We start from the raw sequence: 22788 nt of genomic DNA, 5'->3' as shown, positions 1-22788 counted from the left end.
GGTGGCAGCGGCGGCCCCGCTGCGCCACAGAGCCGGGTCGGAACGGGCTCCTTACCCCCCCATATGCCCAGCTTGAGCTGGGATTTGTTCAGGTTCTCCACATAGTCGCCCAGGAAGCGGTTCAGCAAATCCGCCACCACCGACTCCAGCACCATGGCGGAGGCGGGCCCACCGTACGCCGCTCGCGGCCCACCGTGAGCGGAGAGCGGCGCGGAGGGGAGGGAACGAGGGAGAGGCGGCGGGGCGCGGCGCGAGGCAGCGCCGGGCGCGTTCCCGCGGTCAGGTGACGGGGCGGGGCGGCGCAGCGCGACACAGACAGCCGGGGCCGCGCAGGGGCTGGGGGGACGGGAAAGCGCTCGGGGTGGCTGAGGAGCCGGTGTTTGGGAGACTAGGGGCGGGGAGGGGAGCGGCACTCGAGGCGGGAAGCAGGGAAGCAGCGCGCTGAAGGAGACGCGGGGAGGGCGAGGGTCGCCTCGCAGCGGTGCTCGCTGGTAGTTCCTACTGTGCACAGAACAACGTTCATGTTCAGCCTGCCGCCCAAGTGACGTGAAAACTGACAGAAAAGGAGAACGAGGGAAGGGAAATGAGTGGCAACACTCAGGCCTCAAAAATACATGAAAATAAGACAACATGGAGACGATCAGAGATGAGGGAGGCAGGAAAATCACAGAATCACTGAGGTTGGAAAAGACCTACAAGATCACCCAGTCCAACCATCCACCCATCACCAATAGGTCTTACTAAACCATATTCCTCAACACAATGTCCAAACGTTCCTTGATCACCTCCGCCCATTCCAGTGTCTGACTACTCTTTCAAAGAAGTAGTATTTCCTAACATTCAGCCTGAATCTCCCTGATGCAGCTTGAAGCCATTCCCTCTTGTCCTATCACCAGTTACACGAGAGAAGAGGCCAACCCCCAGCTCACTACAACCTCCCTTCAGGTAGTTATTAGAGAGCAATAAAGTCTCCCCTGAGCCTCCTTCAGACTGAACAATCCAAGTTCCTTCAGCTGCTCCTCATAAGGCCTGTGTTCCAGACCCCTCACCAGCTTTGTTGCCCTTCTTTGAACCTGCTCCAGGGTCTCAGTGTCTTTCTTGCTGTGAGGGGCCCAAAACTGGACACAGTAGTCAAGGTGCGGCCCCACCAATCTGACTACAGGGGGACAATTACTTCCCTGTTCCTGCTGGCAACACTGTTTCTGATGCAAGCCAGGATGCCATTGACCTTCTTGGCCACCCAGACACACTGCTGGCTCATGTTCAGCCAAGCATCCTTCAATATTCCCAGGTCCGTTTCCTCTACACAGTCTTCCAGCCACTGCCCCAAGCCTGTAGCATTGCCTGGGGTTGTTGTGGCCAAAGTGCAGGACCCAGCATTTGGTCTTGCTGAACCTCATCCCATTGGCTTCAGCCCAGCTATCCAGCCTGTCCAGATCCCTCTGTAGGGCCTTGCTGCCCCCAAGTTATGCTTCAAAAAGCTGATAAAAACATTGTGGAGCCAAATGCAAGGGTGTTTTAAGAAACCACCGCTAAAGGAACGAGTTTTTGCAAATCAATAAAGGCCTATGAGCAGCTGTAGCAGAGGTGGATCTGAAGGGCTTTGTGTGGTTATCTCCTTTGTGCACAAGGCACGAATGTGAGGTCACCCCTGTATGTATGGATCTGTTAAATCAGCATGTTCAGTAAAGCATACGGCCAGCCCAGAGCAGGCGACAGCACAAGAAGATTCCTTATTTAGTGCTGTACCTCAATGCGTGCCACATCTGTACGTTGCTAGGAATATGTATGCCCAACTTTTCCACAAGCATTTTTCAATGTTTAAAGTGCGAGGCAGAACATTATGCCACTAAGACCAAAGTTCAGATCTGCAGTGGTTGTTAAACACAATGATCCGTGTGATTGGGTGAGGGAAGTTGTATGGCAGAATGCTGGAGACACGTGGTAATTGTGGAAAGGTTCATCAGTGGGAAGTTTCACCCATGTATACATTTCTGTAGGCACCCACTGGTGAGCACCAAGAGCTCATTGGATGCCTTTTCCCTTGCACTTACTGTGGCAGTTCTTGGGCAAGAGCTGTCAGATGCTTTATTAAAATTTATTAATCAAAAATCTGTGTATGCAGCATTCTGGGCCTTTTGCAAGGCTTGTTAATGCTTGTATGTGGATAAATTTGTTTTAAGTTGAGTCATTAGTGCCATTTTTGTTCTTCCAAAGAATTCTACCTGTGTCAAGCCAGAGGTGATTCTAAGTACCTTCCAACTAAACACATGATGATATCTGACATGATTACTGTAACAGATGAGATTTTTCATTAGAGGGTGGCATTCGAGTACCACATTCTTGTGTTATGCTCTGTTTAGCTTCAGACAAGAAGAAAAAATTCTAATTATTTAATTTATAGAAACCACAGAAGGTGACAATCTTTCTTTTTAACTTCTGTGCAGTGCATCCAGTCTGTGCAGAGCCATTTGTACCCTTGGGAAGCATCAGTGCAAGAAAACAAGGTAGGAAATTGTGTGCAGAGTTTCTGCTGCCATTCTGATTGGTAACAAACTTTCATTTGTGATTATTACAACAAAACTTTAAAAGAGCTTTGCTTATTGTGCTCTGTATATATAAACCGTGGCTGAATAACTAAGCTTTGAGCAAAAGCTAATCAGTGACATCTCATCCTCTTAGTGTATATAAATTTAAGAGCAATTGCGCAAATCAGTGGCACTAAATGTTCTCTATAACAATTATATAATATATACAGGATGATAAAACCATTTTCTTTGCTTCTCATAACAGCTGTATTGATTTCTGCACAGAAAATTCTGCAGAGATCAGTTTATCACAACCATAAATTGTTGGATAACAGGTGAAAACAGCATTTATGTGGTCAAATCATTTTCTAAATAACCAAAATGATTTTTGAAAATCATCTTGTTATAACATGTAGTTGAGTAAATGAAATTTCTGTTGTTGTTTACAAACATGCTTTCCTAACAAACACAAGTATGTGGCCAAGTGGATCAAAAATTGCTCACAAAATAATGTGATTTCACCTGGAACTGAACTCTCAGAAAGCCAAGTCTGTGTCAGGTATCTTGTTTCAGTAAAATCTGCATATATTTCAAAAGCAAAATAAAATAAAAGAAATGCAGAATGGAATTATGAATGGGCAAACTGTGAAGAAGGCAGTTTACATAGATATTTTATTGTACTGTAGACATACATGCAGTTTCTTTTAAGCACTGGGATTTCTGAAATAACAGATTCAGAACAGAAACATTGGTATTTGCTTACCATTCACTGAAAGCACAGGTAATGTTCATTCACTGCAAGGAAGAACCTGTGCATTCTGCCCATTTTTTTCTAAATACCAACATTGAATATTGGTTTGAGAAATATGAATAGAGTCGTAGTTTAACTCAGCTGAAAGTCCTCAAAAACATGTTCCTTGTGTACTATGGTAGCACTTCATTATTTCCTAAAAAGGAACCATAAACACAGCACTGTAACACTGAATGTTGTGTTTTGCTATTTGCTCAGGTCCCTCAGGTAGAACTTCCTGAAGAGCAAAGCTTGAAAGAACAGGAAATCTGCACTGAAAATATCGGTTTAAATCTTTAGTTTTATGAATAGAAATACACATTGTAACAACAAATGTTTGTTTGGTGTTGCCTGTTACACAATCTTGCACACATAAATAAATAATAGTCACAGCATAAAGCTAATTTGAGGTGGATACATGGATTGATCACTTAATAACCCAGCTTTCTTCTCATCTTTTACTGCATTAATATTACTAAATCTCCAGCTTCTACCATCTGACTGTTGGCAAGTGAACAGATGGCAAATTTTATCCACTATACCTCACTAAACAGAGTGCATGCCTGTTAGCAGTTGGGAAATCAGCCAAGTAATGTAGCATCAGCTCTCCTCATCACAAAGCCTCCAGGGATTAGAGGACTTTGTGATGAGTTAGGTCAGGTTGCCAAAAGTCTTGTCCATACAAGTTTTGAAAATGTCCAAAAATGGATACATCACAGCTTTGCTGAGTATCCTGTTCTTTACCCACTCAAATTCTGAGAGGTTTTTCTCTCCTTTTAGGTGCTGAGAATCTCCTGTGAAGTAATGTTTTATTGTAACATTCTCAGAAGAAGTAACTTTATATTTAAGACATAGATTTTAGACTTAAGGATACAAGTCAGTATTGATAATTTTGCCATCCTTCTTTTTCTAAAAAATAGTAATAACAATAATTCTGTGGAATTAATACTATTTTATATTGTTGCTGGGTCTATGTTTTTTATTTTTATACTATATTTTTCACTATTTTTAGTCTTTCTTCTAAGTAGTGCACAGGAGATTTTGTTCATAGCGAATGCCTTTACAGAAAATAAGGGAAAACAAAAGATGTCTTAACACTTTTACATCAACTACTAAAATGAAGGATGAAAATCACCCAAATTGACTTGTATAAACTACATAAAACTGCTAAGTAATAATATCCTGAGATCAGTGTTGGGAATTCTTGCAATACTTATCTCAAATACATCAGCAATCACTAAATCAATTTATTTGGACATATTTAAGTGGCTGAAACACTAAGAAGATGTCAACATATAGCAGTAATTCCCTTGTGACAGCTGGAGTTTCACAGTTGTCAATGGAGAGCCTTGGAGAACTCATATTGATACTGTTTCACTGTGTCTTTTTTCTTCTCTGTGACAGAATAATGAAGTATAAAAGGTTTCTAGGCACAGAAAATATAAGACTTAATTGGTAAGTAAATTAAAGTATATCAGTATATGAAGACAGCATTAACTTCATCTGCTACACTAAGGCATTGTCATTTTACAAAGGGAAAAAGTTAGTCTTTATTAATAGTTTTGTTTCTCCGGATAATTTAAACTAGATATATTGTCTAAAATCTAATGCAATGGCTGGATTTATTCCTCTATGTAGGATGCCACCTCTGTTTCTGAATAAATAGATATTCTACTTTTCCCACTATTCTCCAGGACAAGCTTCACTTCAGCTGTGAATAAGTTTTCAGATAAATCTGGATTTAAAAATGACATTCCTACAGACTTCATTCAAAGCCAAGACTCAAAACTCTTCATAGCTTTCACGTGTTTACAAAAGAACAAATACTGCATAAATACCACATGGTAAGAAATAATACTGTATCTGCACAATCTTACTATGACAGGTAATTTTCATGGGAATCATATAATCATAGAATGGCCTGGGTTGAAAAGGACCACAATGCTCATGTAGTTCCAACCCCCTGCTATGCGCAGAATCACCAACCAGCAGACCAGGCTGCCCAGAGCCTCATCCAGCCTGGCCTTGAATGCCTCCAGGGATGGGGCATCCACAGCCTCCTTGGCAACCCGTGCCAGTGCCTCACCACCCTCTGTGTGAAAAACTTCTTCCTAATATCCAACATAAACCTCCCCTGTCTCAGTTTAAAACCATTCCCCCTTGTCCTATCACTATCCACCCACATAAACAGTGTTTTCCCTCCTGTTTATATGCCCTTTTCAAATATTGGAAGGCCACAGTGAGGTCTCCCCGCAGCCGTCTCTTCTCCAAGCTGAACAAACCCATTTCCCTCAACTTTTCTTCACAGGAGAGGTGCTCCAGCCCTCTGATCATCTAAAGGAGTTCAAAGCATCGTTTTCTTTACCTGCTGTATCTTATCTGTGTCTAGGAGACTTCTTAATTAGAACCTGCATTTTTGCATGAAATTTCTAAGCCAAAAGGCTTGGTCTCTCTGATCAGTATTGATCACATGTATGTCATACCAACTGAGATTTGAATTATAAATTACTTCAATATCTTTAAGTTGTAACATGAAATGATCTGACTTAATTTTTTATGAGGACTTTATTTGATAGTATTTCTGGAAATCATAGCTTTTTTCTTCAGTGAAGATGAAAAAGCCACTAGCTATGTAAGAAAATTGCTTGAAATGAAAACGGACTTGTTTCAGTGGATAAATTGCCTTTGAGTGGGGAAAGAAGAAATAATATTCTAATCTGGAAAAGAGTATTTTTATTCACTTGATAAGATTTTTTTACTTATCCATTGTGAAAGCATATGTGAATATCTATTAATCCAAAGCCAAGTAATTTAACTTGATAACATTAAGGTTGTGGCTGCCCCATCCCTGGAGGCATTCAAGGCCAGGCTGGATGTGGCTCTGGGCAGCCTGGTCTGGTGGTTGGCGACCCTGCACATAGCAGGGGGTTGAGACTAGATGAACATTATGGTTCTTTTCAACCCAGGCCATTCTATGATTCTGTGATTCTGTGATAAAAATGTCCGTTATTTTCATATTCACTTGGATTTGTAAGTGGCTTTTTTGGCAAATTACTGATTGGTTTTGAAGGGATGGGATGCTGAAAGGTTGCATGTTCACTTATTTATTATCAGCTGAAGTTTGCTTCATAAACGACTAAGAGAAGAACAGAAGGATGTTGCAGTTATAACACCTACTGTTTACTAAAAATTCCAAATGTCACTTAATATGAACTCAAATCAAAAGTGTTTCTTCTCACAGAATCTCACATCAGACATTGCTGTACTAGACTTTTGGTTAAAATAAAGATATCTCTAAACAACAGGAAATACAAAATCTTTACTATCACCTACTTTTTACAGTCTTTATTTATAAGATACCTTAAAATTTTCAGGATCTTACTTGAGGCTGAAAATAAGAGATACCTTATTTGGCAGTGCATTACACCAGTTGGAGGGTCAGACGGAAGTAACAAGCACCGAGGTTAACTAAAAAGTAAGAATTGTGGTTCAAATACCTGTTTGTTGAATGCTCCCCAGAAGGTTTGAAAATGCACTCCAGGAGAACTTGTTCATGAAAACATACTGAGCGTAGCAACTTTGACAGTCCTAACATGTCTTATTTACCTGAAGGCTTGTAAGTTCTCATAGATGGGAGGGACTTATGGACATACCAAGAAGACTATGCATTTGTTATTTCTCATTGTATAACATGCATAATTTTGCCAGGATGTCTTAAAAAGTCTCTAAGCAAAAGCCAACTGAAAAAAAAAAAAAGTGCTAGTTAAATGACATAATAAATTGTCAGTTGTATCATTCTCAGTGAAAAGGAGAAGGATACAACCTGATCTCCCATATTTCTATGTTATTAGCTAGTTCTAACAACAGGAAATGAAGAACTGGCAAGCCAGAGGCAAGGCAGAGTGGGGGAGCAGAAAAAAATATTTCTTTACAAGGAAGAAGGTCCCCATATCAGTTGTTCCTTTGAAAGAAAAAGCAAGAAAAGCACAGCTAGAAAACTGCAAAAAAAATGTGGATTTCAACATAGATTATTTGCTACATCAGTCATTTCAATAGATTGAGGCACTGGTGTATCGAAGGAGGAATCCTGTCGTTAACTATAGTACTGTTAGTACGAGTAGCACATTTTTATGTGTTTATTTTCTTATTTCTTCTGTTATTGCAAATCTACGCTGCTTGATGCAAATATGCTCTTTTTCTCCTTTACTCTTAATCATGATATTGATCCAGGGCTCATCTTGCACACAGTCAGGGTGCTCTGTGGGCTGGAAAAACCTTTATTGAAAGGTGAACTTTGGCAAACTTCTCCCCAGTGGGTCAGAAGACACTGCAAGGCAATCTGTCATCACACTGCAAGGGCATACTCAAGACCAGGTAGGCTGCTTGGAGGGGATCTCTACTGTGATCTCTCATTACAGAAGAACATGACCTTTATTTATTTTTTTTTCCATTTCAGTGTTGAGACCAAATAGGCGTATGAGAAGAAGCCTTTAAGAAGTATTTTTAAAGCTTATCTTATTTCAGGATTTATAATATTTAAATTTCCATTGATGGTAAATATGCTTATCAATCCAATTTTACTGTTTCATATTCTTATTATAGATGTACATTATGCCGTGATTCTCACATAGTAAGTATGTTTGTATGTGAATAAAAGTGGCAAGTTATCAGTTATTTTGCAAGTAAGACACTCAGAGGTTAGGTTTCAACTTACAATATTGAAATACAGTATTCCAATTAAAAATATATATATCTGCCTTTAACTTCTTTATCTTTTAGTTCTACTCAAATGAAAAGGAGTACTGAGCAACCCAGGCCTGATTTTGAAAGCAAAGTCTGCCTTTTAACTTTCACTCTTCTATTCATACTTCCCTATCCTACACTACTCACCAAGAATGAGGGCTATTTTCCAAAGTCCTGCACTGTCAACATCCCACTAATAGATTCATATAAGTAATGATAATGATGTAGTGAAATCTAAACTTCATTTATTTTGGTAATTTTAATAATGGTAGTTCATAATGTTGTAGATGTCAAGTTTGCACTTAGATTGTGCTAAATCCAAAGCTTTAAATTCAGTGCTGTAATTTAACTCTGCCAAAAGTGAAAGCAGAGCAGGTGGATTGAGTGTCATGATTTGAAAATTTGTACAATGTTTTTGAGTGCCTGAGCACCTTCAGATAGTGCTGAGTTCAGCTTCTGAAACTCTTGCCAGTTTTTGACGTTTGAGAGCTAAACTAAAACCAAACTAGAATTCACTATTTTTTTTCTTTTATGAGGTTATGAAATCAGTAAATTCTGTTATGATAGAATATAAACGTTGTAACAAATCCCAGTTGCAGATAGACACTATTCTATGAGATGGCTTTGCTGTAGAAGCCAAGAATAGTCAATAAGATTAAAAACTCATAAAGTTGTCACGTTCCAGATAAGAGACCAGCTTTGCTTTGTCTTTTGCTCCCCAAAAGCTTGCAGAGTTTATTGTATTTCTGCAGATATTGTTAGCACAACCTTCACCTTTCATCAGACTGTTCTATGACCTCATCCAGAGATCTGTAGCTGCAGTGTGATTAAGTCACGTGCCAGTGTAATGTGACTGAAGGAAGAATCCTGTTTTCTTGTCCTGTGGTTGGGAGAGGAAACATTTCACTATACAAGAACTGTCAGACATCATAAACTCAACTATGTAGGTCACACTGAAAGTAGTGCCTCCTATTTTTTTCCATGGAAACTACAACAGATGCAAGGAGCACAGTAACACTACTTGATAGAGCAAATTCTCAGTTACAAAACACTATTTTTCAACTATTTTTCAAGAAGCATGTCAATGGCTGCAATTTTTTTCCATGTGAAATTCAGTTCCACTCTTTTGCTTCGTCCACACTTCCATGTCAGATGCCATTCTGTCAGACTGCTCCTCTGCTGCCACCTGTCACAGCAACAAAATGTAACAGAATATTTGTGGGAATGTGTAAGTACTGCCATTCCACCAACATCTGCTTCTGATGTCAGGGACCAACACAATAAAATAAGAGGCAATACTTTTTGAGCATCCCTCATACAGTAGCTGAAACTCCATAGAGCTGACTATTTTTAAAAATTTTACAGGGACTGGAGTAATGGGTGATCACATACAGAAGTGACTGTGGCACTGTAACTGCAGGCCAAACTCCATAGGAAAGCTTCACTGCAGTTTTTGGTAAGGACAGTGAATGATAGGCAGGAGAATGCTGAAGTATGGTAGGCAAAAAGTGCAGAGAAATAGAAATCACAGCTTTTCAGGAAGAGCTGAGATTTGAGCTGTTCCTTGTTATTGCCTTAACAGAATATTGAAGGACCCAGCGCACAAAAGAACAAATGATTTTTAGTTACACTGTCAGTTCAGATGCGTATCTCAGAGCCGTACAGTACCAAAATGCAGCAGTGATATGATCAGATACAATGCCTGCAGAGTTGAACTCTGCTCTATGGAAAATCATAGAATCTGAGTGAATGGAAGCTAGAGAGGAGATTAGGCAGCAGATTCAATGTAAATATCCAAAGAAGTTAATCCTGAGTCACCAGGCTGAAATAATTCGCTGCATAGATTTATCAAAAGAAGATCTTGTTATACCAGTTGCTGTCTTTCTTAACTAGCTCCACTAACCAAAATAATTCAATAGAAGTAATTTAAGAAGATTTAAACAGTGTGTTTAATACAGTGTCTAGTGGCAAATCACTATTTTTGAAATATTAAGTTCAATTATTCTTTTAAAAAATTGAATTACTTTTAAATCATTGTATTAAAATAGAGAGGGAAAGAATATGTGTAAGTATCACCTGGCTAAAGATGAGGTTGTAACAGATTATGCTCAAAGAAAAATTCTGAATATGGAAAAGGAATTTGTCACATTAATTCCTGTTCTTCATGAACTGCTGTTCATGTCTAATATGTTTTGTATTTAAAAATAAGGAGAGCTGAAATCCCAGATCAAACTGAGTTCTTATGAAATGTGCAGATAGAACAAGACAGGACAGTATGACCAACAGCACTAATGGCTTCTTCATCATTCAGGAAGCATCAGACAGTGTTGTGGTCTGGATAGATTGATGTCCTTTTAATCAGCAGTGCTTAAACTGAACAGTCTTATTGTTAAGTATACCAGTGCAAACCACAGTACTCATCATTGATCCCAGTGATTGCTATAAGAAAGAGAAAGTATAGTACCCCAAAAGACAGAATCTCCCAGATCTATGCTTCAGTGGTCCCAAAGAGACCAAATAAAAGCACACAGCAGCCTCTGCTTTCCCTCATTAACCACTGGAATCAGTCCCCTGTCATAGAAGGAAGTCACCTGTCATGTTCCTTCTTTATTATGTGCCTTCAAATCATCAAACCACGTCACCAGGGCCAGAGGTAGCACAAGGAAATCACCTGCTCTGTTCCCTTCCTTTGTTCCTCTCAGCAGAGTGGGTCCTTGTTTATTGCACTTCTAAAAATCACTGCTGCTTCCTTTTCCTTGCCCTTCATTATGATACAGATAAAAAGCTTTCCATAAGAAGAGAAACAAAATAACAAAGAACCGAGTTTTTTGGCAATATCTGATGCAAGGTTTTTTGTTTGTTTGTTTTTTGTTTTTTTGGGTTTTTTTTTGACAGTTCTAGCTGTATTGTAGCCTTCCAGACTGTTTAGCAAATTGCTGCATAGCCTCCTGCATCCTACTTAGGAAGCAGTAAAGGCAGCCTGGAATAAACTGGAATAATTGTTAATTATTTGTAGGAAATACTAGGAAACACAAACTCTTCTTCTACTATATATTCCACAGCCCTAATCACCAGCGTTCAGTAACCAACTTATTTATAGATTCAGCCTTACTTCATAAGTTGGATTTTCTCATGAAACCATTAACTCCCTGAACAGTCAGCATACGCGACTTCTTATGGATAAGAATTGTACTGTAAGTTGTACATATTTTAAGCTGTCCCTTATCAAAAGTAAGTAAAAGCTTTTTAATAATAACATAAAAAGTTACAACATATCAACTATCTTTTCCAGATTTTTTTTTTAGGTGAAAGGTTGTACTTGGCATAAGAGAAAGGAATTAACAGCCTCTGCTAGTTGTGCTTCTACATCTTTTTTTTTTTTTTTTTTTTTTTTTTTTGACAGCAGCAAACCATATGTACTTTTTCCTGTTGTTACTTCAACAAAGAAACACTCTGTTAAACATTAAACACATACATGAATGAAGCACTTGCATGCTGTGCTGCTGGAGACTGTAGAAATCGGTGTGATGATCTAATCTACCTGAATGACAAATCTCCTGACTGGCAGATTTTAAGAATTCAGTGTAGTAATTCTGAACTGCAGACATGCATCAAAAGCTCTGTTGTCCTACACTTTATACAAAATCCTAGTCCCATAGATGAGTTAACTGCAGAGGTGCAGCGTCCATATGAATTCCATAGCTGGATTAGGAGCCTCTCATATTCAAACATTTCACTATTGACATCTCAGTTTAAAAGTCACTTAAAATATCAAACTTAATATTTTTCCTCCAGGTTGAAACCTCTGAAGGAGTACTGTCACACACAGATATCCTCTCCACATTGCACTTGTTTAACTCTCATTCACCTTCATGTAATACCAAGTTATGCCCTGGTTAGACATCTATGTATTTTGCCCAAATAAACATTTATTTCTCCTGCAATTCTGAGAATTAGTCAATCACTATAGTTTCAATGTTTTTTTTTAATACTTGCTCTCCTCTAAAACGCACAAACTAAATCTGCACTGGATTTAAATTAGACACTGAGTTGTTCTAAAAACATATTGCCCTTAAGTAGGAAGCAACTAGTAATGGTAGAACAGCCAGTCCCCACTGTAAATACTAAGGACAGACAAATGTGGCAGACATCTTCTTATCCTCTGAACTGAACTAATTTTTTTATTTGCTTGTACTTTCTCATAGAATAATTGGCAAAGTTGAACTCATAAGCTGGCAAACACCTTCAGGAGACAATGGACTTCAATTAGAATCAAGGAGTTGGCCACATGTAAGTAGCATGTAATTGGCCATGTAATACACACTGTCTGTAGTTTATCCACTTTCACTTTATGAGAAGAGATATTTTAGGAGAACTTGCCCTTATGGCAACTAGCAGATCTTATTCTGGTGTAACACACAAGCCATAACTGTGGCATTGGATTTGTTTAGTTTTCAATGAAGTTTATTCCCTATAGAATCTGTGGGGCCTCTGAAACTGATAACTGCTATCAGAGTTTTAAAAGTTCCTTACACCTTCCTAAACTTCATGTCAACACTATGTGTGTATCTCTGCCATTAAAAAAATCAAATCTGAAGATGATGGTACTTCTCTTGAGAACAAGAGAAGCAAATTTAAATTAAATTTAAAAATCAATTTAAAATAACTTGAGTCCTAACTGTTTATAGAACATGATAATTTTGCCCATAAACACATCAGATTTACCTACTTTGGGTGTATACAGTTTAGAGAACTATTGTTTTAAATTGAAACAGTCTTCAAGGCAGAACTGTCCACAGGTAGAAAAAAAGGTTCCTTGGCACTTAGATAGTAAAGGCAGTAGGCACTGAAGCTCTTCCTGTCACCTGGATCCCTGAACTCTAACTGACGTTTGCCAACATAGATATCATCTGATAGAACTAACATCACCTGATTTCCAATTTCATTATAACAAGGCAGTCTGTAAGAGCAGACGTATTTCTCGCCTAATACCCTCAGTCAGCAGCTTGTACCACTGAGGTAATAGTTATGCAGGAAGAAAAACACTGAGCAGATGGGTCTGTTTACTGGGGAGCTAAACTGTGTGCAGAAGCAGAACTTACAATATTTCTGGGAATTAATGTAGTCAGGAAAGGATAAAAGCATGTTATAATTAATAACTGCATCCATCAGCTTAATTACAAATTAGGTTGGGAGGCTGTGACTGGGAAACTAAATTTTTTCCAGTTTTATCTTTCATAATTAATGCTATTGAATGGTATATACATGCATTTTTTTATTTATGAGATACTTCTAAAATCATTTCTATGAAGCATGCCAATGAATTTTTGCTACAGCATTACAATCTCTGCAGTGTCTTTTGCTCTGTGAATCCTGGGTCTGGTCAGCTCCACGTTGCTAAAGTCCTCCATTATAGATAGATCTTTACCATTAGGAAATAACTTCTCTTTCGATCATCTACTGCAAAATTAACACATAGCAAATCTTCTCTTTGTTGGACACACACTTTGATTACACACTGTACTAACTTTATGATTTCATAAACTGATGAAGTAAGCCAATATAACTGGTAACACACTGATCTAATCTCAATTGCCATTTTGGTTTGATTATAATGTTCAGTAGTTGAGCCTATGTAACGTGCTTCTGGGATGTTAATATTTACCTTTGTATTTAAAATAATAAAATCACAAAAAGCACACAGAACTAGATTATGCCTTCATATTTAATAGCCCTTTACAGATCCCTCATGTAACACAAATTAGGGCTTTAAAAACATATGCCTTTATTAGAAAAAATCACCCCAGGAAAAGATGAATTCAAACTTATCTGCTTGCATGATCAGAGAACAGGTAAGTGTTTCTCCTGCATATTCTACAGGAGAAGAATAAAAGAGCTTGACTTGAGCAGCCTATTAAATTGTGTGATAAAGGTACAGCTTTTCTTCATAGATGTCACAAGTGCTATGGAGGCAGAAGAGCTAGTGAGGCCAGTGCTGTCAGGTGTCAAAGGCTGACTGTGGCTGAAGATAAAGGAGCATATTCATTCAAAGACTAAGGCTCTAGACAAACTTCATAGTAGTTAAGTCCAAAAAATCTGAAAAGTGGGACTGCTTGACAACTGAGTTGCAAATTTCTATGTCTGGTATTTCTGAATTTATTAGCAATGCAGTTTTTTTCGCTATTGATTGTTAGTGTTGTGCACCTGGTATAGCCATAAATATCCCTGGAGATATCAGATAAATTGTCATGCTTTTATATTAACTTGATTCAAAAGTTTTAGAAGGCTTGCTCTGTCATCAAGCAAGATTAAAAATTGTTTCTTTTCCCTAGAAGCAGATCAAAGGCTTTTTGAAAGAAAGGGATTATTTCCTGAATGCTTCAAGTGCATAGCAACATGATGTAATTCGTAACATAAATGCAATTCCTGGATGTTCCTCTTATCCAGGAGCTTGACAGGATGTGCAGCTACTATGAATGGAGTAAGTTCCCTTATAAAGATACAGTGTTTTGACTAACCAGTGAATAAGACTTTTAAAGGGCATAATAGATAATAAGTCTTAAAATAAAATATTTTTACATGTTTTCAGTCTAGAAGGATGACCACAAGTGCCAGATACGCTGTTACCTCTAAGAATTTCTACTTGTTTTGGGCAAAGACTAGCAGGCACAGAGCAGCCACGAAGCATGACAGAAAATGGAATGTAGTAATTCCAGGCAATCTGCTATCTGATCATCCAGTCATCAGCTAAGTGCTGAGAACTGCGTGACCCTGACAGTTCCATATATTTCAGTCTTTAGATGTGTTTTGAGAGGTAGTGCCTCTGGACACTACAATTTCAGATAGATTCTTTGGCCCAGTCCCTACAAAGAAAGAATTTTCATGCAGGATCCTCCATTAATTCTACCTTTGCCGTACAACCTGATTTATTTTTAAGAGTTTTTCATACAACCTTTTGTTTCGTGAGCAATCTTGTGTATACTGTTTCCCCAATGAATGCTGTAGACCTTCTTGCTGTTTTAGAGGGATTTTTATTAGTTCTTATGACTTCCTTTTTCGGGCAAGTTAATTCTAAAACCAGAGCTTGTGCTCTTTCTGTTTCTGTGGTTTGAAAATTATTTTTGAAGGACGTTTGTTCATTTTGACAAGGCTCCATTTCCTGTTTAGCCATACACTTTCTTTGTGATTTGATCTTTCTGAAAGCATGTTAGACAAGGCGTGTACCTTCAAACTTCAGGTAGGAGTTCTTTAAATGTTCCCTGCACAGTTTCAATTAAATTTCCTTTTCTCAAGCCTCCTCATTTGTCTGCAGCTGTGTATTAACATAGTAGTTCTGTTTATTCCTCCTACGTGGCCTTCACTGTAAATCTATTCATTGTTATGGATGTTGTAGACTGACCTAATGTATGTCAGAATTGGCTTGTCATGCTGTGGGTCTCTGACCACTTGAAGAACAAGGCACTTACTCTGTTGTGTCCTTGCAAGGCATTTACTCAATATGTCAGGCAGTCTGAATTTTTCAGTCTCTCACATCTGTTTATGATCTCTATTCAAGTTTTATGACTGATGTCACTTCAGCTACCTTCACTTCAGGCACAGTATTCCAATTCCTAGGATTTCATTGCTGATATATTTAACATTTTTCTACAAAGTCAGATTTTATAACACAGAACTAGAGTTTGAAATATGTGGCGTTGACTCATACTCATCTTACATCTTCATCAGGTTTGTTATGTCCTCTGATTGCCTTTCCTTCACTGCAAGGTCAGGTTTGTCCCTAGGTTTCAGTGCTTTTTATGAAGACCTGTTCTCTGCTGCATTAGGATTGGTGAATGTGCACTTTCCTGGAAGGTACTTATGAGTAACTCTTTTGCTAATGCAAGCAGAAGCTGTCTAGTGGCAGGTGGTTGTTGTTTTTTAGACCCTGATAAACAGAGCTGTCTCAACAAGAGACAATTGAGAGGACTATTTTTGGCCTTCAGTAACAATACTCTGTTTCTGTAGCCTAGTCCTCGTTCTGTGCTGTTAGATCTAGGCCAGTACAGTACTTTTGGGGAATATGCCAGATTTCCCAGACCACTACAGAACCAGGGTATTGGGGAATTTCATGGCTATGCCTTCACAGTTACCCTCCTCCTCAGGCTCAGCTCTCCGTAATCCCAGGCTCTGTTTTGCATGGCACAGCAGTGTAATCTGGACTCAGGCTCATGAGAAAATCACCATGTTTTGAGTATGAGAACTCAGCTAGAGCTGGGGAAGATAAGAAAGGCAAATTCAGAGTCAAAGGCAGGATTGTTGAAATGGCTAAAGTCAGCAGCTCAGTGATGCAGGAGGAAAATCACTTACCTGGAAAGGTGTGGAGCTCTGAAGAAAATATCGAGGGTGGTAACTCAGCAAATCTCAGGGTGTGCCTCTGCCAGGGAACAAGGGAAGCCCACAGTCCCCCTGCCCTTCCCTGCCTGCTACCTTTGTCTAAGAGCTTGTTAGTCCCAGCCTATCGTCTTTGTGCATAAGGCAACAAATAATTGCTTTGTACCTTGAAAGTGTATATACAGTGCTTATAGATAGCTTGTCTGTGTGTGGTAAAAGTTGTCCAAGCCAAGTGACACTGAAAGAGGATGATACCACCAGTGTGCCAAAAGCACCAGCATGGAGAGGCTGCCTGATGATATTTCTCTGAATGACAGGTAGTTCATATTCAACATGAAAGCAAAGAAGAAAACTATCCATGCTTTGTGACATACAGATAATTTGGCTCTCAATGGAAAAAAGCAAAAGCTGTTCACTTACATTAAATGTTGAAGGGAAAAAAAGGGAAAGCAAAAAACACCACTTTGTCACCATTCACATCTATTTACATCTGAATATCAAGCTTTATGACTTACACTTAACCAAGGCCATTGTGCCAGCAAGTTACCCTCTCCTCATAGTTGTCAGCACAAGATATGGAAGCACAGTATAGGAATGCTACTGATGGTCAGCAGCCACAAGGTTAAACTGATAGCAGCCATTCTGAGGTGCAATTGGTGATTACAAGCTTGTTTTATTTGTAAGGCTCCTTACCTTACTGGTGTAGCTGTGAAAAGTTTGCCACATCTATCCACAAGCCAAAGGGAAATAGGGATTGATGTTTCATGTCAGACAGAAACTGAATCATTGCCTAAAGCAACATAAATCACTGCTCTATAATCTCTCAGTAAATTAGTTTTACCTTTTCATTTTACGAGGAAATGCCAATAGGCTTAGAGACAGGAATCTAAAATAAAGGCACTGGCACAACCATATCATTTGTTTAACATAGGAGGAAATAAAATTCAAGAACTACTAGCAGCTGTAATTCAATCATTTTTCCTTCACTTTTGTCCATAATTTGGATTTAAGAAATTTTTAAATGAGTGTGTTACCTGATGTATTCACTGCTAACACCAACAATCTTCAGAAATAATGTGGGAAACTTATGTCCCCGGAAAGACCTGGATGCTTGAAATCATGCTGTAGTTAATATTATTCATTTGAAATAGCTTGTTTTAGAACTTAACTTTCAGAAAATACATTAAAAACATATATATTTATTGACTTGGAATATTTTATCCTCAAAACTAGTAAACTGTTTTTGCTGCTTGAAAAACTTCCACTATTCTGTTTGTTACCCTGCCTTGACCATTGCTGCTGTGGACCCTCCCAAATCTCTCTTGCTTTGATTCTTCTCTCAGTTTGTCTCTCTACTCGTCTTGTTTTGTCTTCTCTGAATTCAGGTCTTTGAGCTGCTGACTCCTTGGCTCTGCTGGTCCCCCCAGCCACCACCATCATAACAATGTCATCTACAGCTCCTGCAGGGTCTGTCATATCCCACCACTTTCCCAAGACAACCTAACAGCTTGCTTCCCTTCCCTCGGCCTTCACTCCTCCTTCTTCCACATCCATTTGGTCCTAGCAGGAGAATCAGTGCAAGCTCTGAAAAGACAAGCACTGTGCTGGAGCCAGCACAGCTTTGTTGTGGAATGTCTGACTCTACTTGTACCCATGAGCTGAATCATGGCTCTCTCATATGCAGCTTTATAACTGTCAAACATGCACAAAACAGACAAGAAATACTGACTTTTAGCAAATAAGATGAAAATCTGCATGAATCATATGCAAATTACAATTTATCAAGGCTTTCTAGTTTTCATGAAAACATCAAGAGGTCTAGCCCTGTTACAAGACCCTGTTAGCAATGCTGTGTTTGAATCATTTTCCCAAGCCCTTGGAGATGAGAGTTAATAACCAAGATCTTATTCTTAAACTTGATCCTTAGAGATGGCTGTGCCTTTTGATCAATGTTTCTTGCTAAAATGCAGCCTTAAGGTTAGCATTCAGGCTAGAAAACTTGAGGCCAAACATTTATAAATTGGCAAAGTTACAAATGACTGAAATCCAGCTCTGATGACAGGAAGCGTCAAGCAACGTGAATAACCGGTGTTATGAGATACACTTGTAATCAGCTTCCTAATGTTTCTGGTATCAGTACATTACCTTTACAGCTCTGAGGCCATTTTTCAAGCAAAGTTATAAAAAGAATCTGTTTTCCTAGGTTATATTTATGCATTATAATCATGGCTGTTTAGAGCATTATACATTCACTTGGTGAAAGGACATTAAATGAGCTTCACAAATATTTAATCAAGCTGCAGAATGACTTAAGTTTACTTCTCTCTTTCTGTAGAGAGCTAATAGCCATGCCTGGTGGTTGCTGTAGTTACCACTTACTGGAAAAGTATCTAGGCTGTTCTTCCTTTTGGGTCTGAGATTTCCTTCATGAAGCTTTGTGTCAACTAGAACACTAAATATAGCTTTCTAGAGAGTGAATCTACTACATTCAGGCCATTTCACTGAAAGGTATTTTGCAAAGCTGTTTTGATTTGGTTTCGTGTTTTTTCCTAATGTTACCATAGAGTGCTGAAGTAACTCCATAAAGTTAACATTTATTATTGTATATAAAACTGAAATGAAAGCTTGCAGACTTTGTGTAATGGGAGATGTGTTTTTCCCTTGTATTTTGTTTTTTGAATTCTGTTAAAGCTGGTCAAAAACAAATTGGAAGAAATTTAAGTAGTGTGCAGTGTTCCTGAAATAGCTTTCCTGGGTCTTTCCCAGAAATGCCGTGGGTTTTGTTTTTTGTCTGTGGTGTTTTTTTTTTTAATTTTTTGTTTTGTATTGTTTTATTTCCAGCAATGACCACAGAAGGAGGGACGATTAGGTGTTTTTTAGGTTGTAAGGTATCAAGTTTCTCCCCTTGTTCAGCCTTAATTAGATTGTTGAATATTGCTCTCTGGCTATTTGCATTAGTGTGACTGAAAACGATCTCTCTTCTCCAACAGCTGGTGGTATTTCAGCAGGGAGGCAGTGTTCCACTGAGCAGCACCAGCCCTGTAACACTGAAGATGTGCCAGACTTGGGCAATAAAAGGGACCTTGTTCTGCTTCAGCTCCAGCCTTGTCCAGCATCATGCAGTGACACTTGGAAATCTTCCAAGAACTTGTGTCACAGGCTCTGCTGGAGCAGAGGACAAAGTAACCTAACTACTACCTAGCTTTGTGCTGTAACAAAGCTGTTCCCACGTGTGCCAGTTTAGAAAGTTACAACTGAATATAAAAACATTTTAAAACATCTCTATCCAAAGACATGTATGAAATGCAAGCTGCTGTTTTTTTCCACTGCGAAATTTAAATGAAGAATACAAACAGCAGATGAAATTTGGTTTAAGAGAGTACCAAGGAAGGAGGAAAAGGTAAGCAGCACCTAATAGATATGAAATGCTTGTTGAGCTGTTTTAAACAGCCACTTTACTTCATTAAGCCTAGCCATATGTGTTCTCATAGATCATTCCAGAAGCTACAGACAGCAACTTCTAAACGAGTCACATGGGGCTGGAGACTCCATTCATTGAACTGTAGCTATGAGACTCTAACTGCAGGGCCATGGCACTACCTGCTGCACAAGTTCTGAAAATAATGAGATAGATTTGTAAAGAATATTCATGGGGTAATAGAGAAAATATGATAAAGTTAGGTACGCAACTCCTTCCACACCAAAAATAGTATAGAGCTCCTCAGCCTGGAAAAAAACAAGAGATGATAGAATAATCTTTAAAAAAATCACAGAAAACAGTGAATAAGGAACAATTGTTCACTGTTCCTTCCAGTGCAAGTCCTGCAGATCATCAAATAATGTTAATAGCAAGCTCAAATGAAAGTGAGGCACTTTTTCCATGAAACATTTTGCTACAGGAAACTGAATACTGAATGTTTACATCAATTCCAAAAGCTCTGCAACAAATTCATAGAGGAGAAACCTGTTAGGCACTATTAAACACAAGGAAACTGGCTGCAGGTCAGGAAGCCCTAGAGCAGTCTCAGCTGTGTAATCTGTGCCACGTCACGTGAGCTGCTCTCACATTCCTTCTTAGCCAACCCCTATTGCAATATGCTACATCAACACAGTGCTGTGATAGAAGAGCCTTGGAGTTGGTCAGATGTGGCCATTTCTGTTTCTGGCACAGCAGCTTTGCCTGCACAACCGTAACTTCATGGGCCATTTGGCTACTTCTACTGGTAACGCAGCAAGAGCACCATCACCCTGCTGTTGGGCTCCCTGTATGATAGAAACTAGTTTGCACATGCTTTGAGCCCTCTACAGCTATAGAGATGGAGAGACAAGTTGAATCTAAGTGCTATCTATGTTTACAGTAATTTGCTCAAACGTGGACTTTCACCATTAAAACGTAACAGCATAAAAATGCATATAGTAAATCCCAGTCAAAAAGTAAATTAGCAAGATGCCAGCTACCTTATCTCTCCTCTTCATTTACATCGTGACTTATCGCAGTTGACATTTCAGTAAGCCTGTAGTAGCTGCTCTGAATTTGAACATTCATAAGAAGAAGATGCAATACACTGGCTTTGATGTCAATAGAATATCAGTCTTTGCCTACTTTGTTCAGTCTGAACTTAATTGCAGGAACTGCATTAATAGTCAACATAAGCCATCTGTTTAAACATGTGTGTTTTGGAAAGAAGTGCCGTGTACAATAAACACACTCACTGTAATGACTCATATATCTGTTTATGTGAAACGAGGATTTGGCAATTTCCCTCACAAAAACATTAAATTACAGGCTAAAAGCAGTTTTATATCAATTTCATTTGTTTACGTGGCAGGTCTGATGGTTTGACAGTTTTGATGCAGTCTGGGAAGTTAACCATGTTAACCATGAGGCTGCTAAACCTCACTGCTTTACCAGCCTTCATTCAAGAACCTGTTTGGTAAGTCAAAGCTGCCCCGAGAAATGTCAGCAGTTCATGGAGTTCAGTGGCTGAGAGACACGTAGAGGTACATTCACAAAATGTTCTTCAGTGCCTTTGGCCAGAGTGCACATGGAGGAAGGGCACTGCTGTCCAGGTCTGATAGAGTGGTTAACTCCAAAACATACCAAGTAAGCATGGTGTGACTACAGCCTCGCTAGGCAGTGCCTGTAACCACTGTAGACCCATGAATGACCTACTTTCATAAGCATTACACTGAAGTTCAATCACTGATTTTGCATGAGGTCAAGCTGTTCCCCTCTCCTTTGCAAACTGAAGCTTCCTCAAACAGGGAAAAATCAGTAGTATGCCACCTCTCATTTTATCTATCAGACTACCACAGGAAAGCAGCTTTTAATTTCCCTCTTCTTCCTTGTAAATGCATATTAGATGTTACTTTAAGAGTGAAACAACATACCATTAGATATCTTTTCTGGTGTCATTTCTAAGTAAGCTTTGTTAAATTAATCATGATAATGCACTGGTGCCTCAGTCTCTTCAGCAACAGCATAAATCATGAATTGTCTAGTTTCATACACACTGATGGAGAGCCTGGCTGCCTGCTTCCCACTCACATGTCCAGAGTAGACTTCTGTTACATTTATCAGTCACAGACGTACAAAACATATATGGGTGACAGCATAGAGCAAAGGCTCAGAAACTGCTGGAGAAGAAGCATATAATAAAGGCAAATGGTAAGTTAGCAACTCTATCACCTTTTCTCCCCTGAGAAGTTAGTCTGATATTAGTTTAGCCCTGCTTTTTTTTTTTTTTTTTTTTTCTGGAATGATTTTAAATTCATGAGAGATATAAGAAACCCTCATTTTGTTTCCTTAATCTTGCTGTTGACCAGCCTACTTGGTCCAATGGGCTGTAGTGTTGCATTAAATAAGGTCAGTGATGTTTTAAGATGTACTCTTTTTTTCTCTCTTTTTTTTTTTTTTCCTACTTTGTGTACCTGAGGGAACTGTACACAGTAAATATTGTTAATGCATATATTTCTGTGAGTTTGAAGTGGATATGGTCTCAAGAAACCTGCAGGACTTAGTTTTAAGTAAGGTTTTCTTATCTCTCCTGTTTTGTGGTTTACAGAATGTTTGGTAGCAGAGGCCTGTATTCATTTAACGGTATTTATGTAGCTAGCAAAAATATCTTAGCACCTACCACTACTCTGTGTATGAAACCATTGTCCCTTTTGACTGCTTATTAGCTCCTAACAGTGTTTGATTCAAATTCTGTACCCCACCATTATCCTTTAAACAGACAGTCCTCTTCTTTCCATAGAAAACTGATAATAAATTTTCCATTGTTTCTCATCACATACTGAATATTTACACCCATCAGAAGTTCCTAGCATGCAGAAACATGTATCCAACCTGCCCCA

At 38.9% G+C, this 22788-nt stretch overlaps 2 protein-coding genes across 13 annotated transcripts in view; one reads left to right on the top strand and one right to left on the bottom strand.

Moving 5' to 3' along the window:
• VPS13C (vacuolar protein sorting 13 homolog C) overlaps window positions 1-192 on the bottom strand; it is an 81798-nt gene extending 81606 nt beyond the window's left edge. The window contains exon 1 of the mRNA XM_085234244.1: window positions 56-192. Coding sequence (XP_085090370.1) covers window positions 56-155 — 100 coding nt within the window. The 5' untranslated portion in view covers window positions 156-192. The remainder of the gene's footprint in view (window positions 1-55) is intronic.
• On the top strand, window positions 57-21227 carry LOC104912786 (uncharacterized). Of its 12 annotated transcripts, none has more exons than XM_085234250.1 (9): window positions 57-194; window positions 2448-2507; window positions 4723-4773; window positions 5013-5162; window positions 6693-6793; window positions 7567-7692; window positions 7775-7871; window positions 12267-12351; window positions 19422-21227. In XM_085234250.1, exons 1-5 carry the CDS (start codon window positions 154-156, stop codon window positions 6784-6786), a joined length of 396 nt encoding a protein of 131 aa, XP_085090376.1. In that variant the 5' UTR covers window positions 57-153; the 3' UTR covers window positions 6787-6793; window positions 7567-7692; window positions 7775-7871; window positions 12267-12351; window positions 19422-21227. The 12 variants fall into 12 exon arrangements, with proteins under 12 accessions (XP_085090376.1, XP_085090371.1, XP_085090373.1 ...); XM_085234245.1 differs by having other exon boundaries at window positions 7549-7692; XM_085234247.1 differs by lacking the exon at window positions 19422-21227 and adding an exon at window positions 17817-19415 and having other exon boundaries at window positions 7549-7692.
• The last annotated feature ends 1561 nt before the right edge of the window (window positions 21228-22788 follow it).

The sequence above is a fragment of the Meleagris gallopavo genome, chromosome 12, assembly GCF_905368555.1.
Source record: "Meleagris gallopavo chromosome 12, MGAL_WU_HG_1.1, whole genome shotgun sequence".
In the NCBI taxonomy this organism is placed as follows: domain Eukaryota; kingdom Metazoa; phylum Chordata; class Aves; order Galliformes; family Phasianidae; genus Meleagris; species Meleagris gallopavo.
Note: the sequence above shows the minus strand (reverse complement) of the source record. Positions and strands in the feature narration are given on the sequence as shown.